General features: G+C 44.5%; 1 protein-coding gene across 1 annotated transcript in view; it reads left to right on the forward strand.

Annotated features, from left to right (window-relative positions):
• Gpa2 (Glycoprotein hormone alpha 2) overlaps positions 1-2,500 on the forward strand; it is a 132,886-nt gene that overhangs the window by 57,713 nt on the left and 72,673 nt on the right. Inside the window, exon 2 of the mRNA XM_043011451.2 lies at positions 1,964-2,067. Within this exon, the coding sequence (XP_042867385.1) occupies positions 1,974-2,067 (94 nt within the window). The 5' untranslated portion in view covers positions 1,964-1,973. The remainder of the gene's footprint in view (positions 1-1,963; positions 2,068-2,500) is intronic.

Here is a 2,500-nt window from a genome sequence, read left to right on the forward strand (position 1 = left end):
AAAAGTCTATTTCCGAGGATTATGAGAAATTCAAAGTGACTTATTATGTAAAACCAGGGAATGCTGGATTCCAAATGCTAACAAGGCAAGGAAGCGCTAACCTGGAGGGCAAACAGTGGGAGCTGTGAGCACGCGAGAGCTGAACCAAGTAAACCCTCGGACGCACGTCAAGTGTTTGTGCGACGCGACAGCTCCTGGACCGCGCGTCGGGGGCTCGTGATGCTCGAACAAGAGCGCCGGTCCGCCCGCGTCAAGAGGAATCTCGACGCCTCATCCTCTGTTGTTTCCGCCGTTTTACTGTTGGCGGACCGTTGTATGGGACTGTCAGGAGAGGCGGTGCGAGGCTCAGGGTTTCCATTTTAGTCCAAAGTTCGTGGCTGAGATGGCGTTCATTAATTTCGTAAATGACTATTGAGGTTTCTGGTGGCTAATAATGTGTTCCTATCTCGCAATTAGGAAATGTGTGTATCATCCATATTTCATGCATGTCAGCTGGTGACTAAAGTGACGTAATCATTTAAGGCCTTTTCGTAATTCAGAAACTATCGTATTTACAAACACAATTAAGGGAAAGACATACAGGAAGGGGAACTAATTCTGCAGTCTTTAATATAACTTTATGGAATTGTTTTTCTGTCTTACCTTTTTGATATACTTAAGTAACATGATTATAAGATTACAAATCGAGACTGAGCAGCTCAAAGTCTCTCTCCTAACATAACTTTGTTTGATCAAACTCCATCAAAGACGAAATAAAAAGGAAGAAAGATGAAAAAGAAAGAAAGAAAAAAGAATGTGAAAAACGAAACCCTGAATTAAAACTGACGCGGACTTTTCAAACAGCTTCCTTTCCCTGGCTGTTTTTAGACGCTTTGCCTTTGATAATAAGAAACATTAAAACGCTACTCAGGCATAGTGTTCCTACTGTTAAGAAACAGAAAGAAGGTTATTTTTACCAGCATGAGAATAAGAGTAAGCAAAATCTCTCATCGCGAGGGAACGCAAATGTCAGTTTTGTGAACGATTAACAGAAGTTGACACTTTTGGGATATTAAGAGAGAAAAACGGGACTTGGCATTGGATGCTGCTTCTGGTAGCTTTAGGAGAGGTTTTGAGGACCGTTCTCTACTAGCTCTGGTAGCAGTAAATCTTTGACTAATTGCATTTCCTTTTTATGAGCATCGATCGGGTTGTTGCATGGAATACTTGGTTAGCAACCGATAATAACCAAGAGCATGCAACTTCCAGAGGCTTAATCAACGGCAAAATGCTTTGATATTCAGGTATAGTAACTAAGGGTGTGTGTGTGTCTCACGTACAGAGCGAGAGACCAAGAAGGTGCCAGCTTTGTATTTTTTTCAAGACTTATTACCTTGAGTCTGAATTGGGAATGATTATGATATAAAACACGACTGGAAATTCATTTTCAAAGCGCAGCGGGAACAATCGATATTCAAGATATTCAGACATGAAATACCGTCATTTCAATTCCGAAGTAAATTGCTCGTTTAACTCAGGAGTTACACGTTCCACTTGAGAAACACTATATACCCATAGTGGAACTGAATAAGCACAGGTGGACTCAGGGACTGACAAAAATTTTTCTCTTATCCAACAATCATGTTTTTTTCTGATATCCCTATTTAGTGAAAAATTAACCTTGACGTAATTATGCCTTGATTTAACAGGTCGGGAAATGCTTTCATTTTGAAGAGATTCCTGGGGACAACAGAAATTCCCGGAAACAATTTCCCTTTTTGGAGCTACACTAAGTAAATCAATTAGGGTGGAATGGTAGAGGCATTTCATTCCCTTGCAATTTGTCAGGTGAAATAATCAGAGAAGAGCTACAGCACCGACTACTAGCGGCAATCAGGGGAAAGGTTCCGCATCTCTCAGTAGCTTGCTGTACAGTGCATCCGCTTTGATGAAAAGGCTGAGACTGGAATTTTTTCCGTTGCAGGAGCGGTGTGATGCTGAAGGTTTTGGTAGTGTTGGTGACCTGCCTCGTCGCCTCCACCGCCGCCCTGAAGCACTCGTGGCAGACTCCAGGCTGCCACAAAGTCGGTGAGTATTTTAACCTTGCAACAAAGGCCAAATACATATTTTGCAGACTAAAGAACTAGTAAGAATGCCTCGATAGACGAATAGCACATGCGTGCGAAACGATTCCGTGTTGTTTTAGATCAGTCATACCTGTGTCACGAATTTTTGTCCTCTGGTTCCCCCGACGCGGTTCTCCTCTTGCCCTTGTGTCTGTGCACCTTCCAGAAGCGCCCAAACTAAAGATGTAAAACGGCGTGAATGGGCACGAGGGACGGCGCCTCCTCATCAGCGGGGGAGGGGGGGGGGTTAGTAGGCCTACTCCCCGCGGCCGCCCACCAGAATCAACCATCGGGGAGCGAGTTGCCTCGGCTCGGGGAGGCCGCGGGGGAGAGGGAGCCGAGAGGGAAGGGAGAAAAAGAAGGGGCCGAAAGGGAGGGGAGAGAGAGAGATGAGG

Source organism: Penaeus japonicus, unplaced genomic scaffold (assembly GCF_977035675.1).
Source record: "Penaeus japonicus unplaced genomic scaffold, GWHDUDI00000001_assembly GWHDUDI00000032, whole genome shotgun sequence".
Lineage (NCBI taxonomy): Eukaryota > Metazoa > Arthropoda > Malacostraca > Decapoda > Penaeidae > Penaeus > Penaeus japonicus.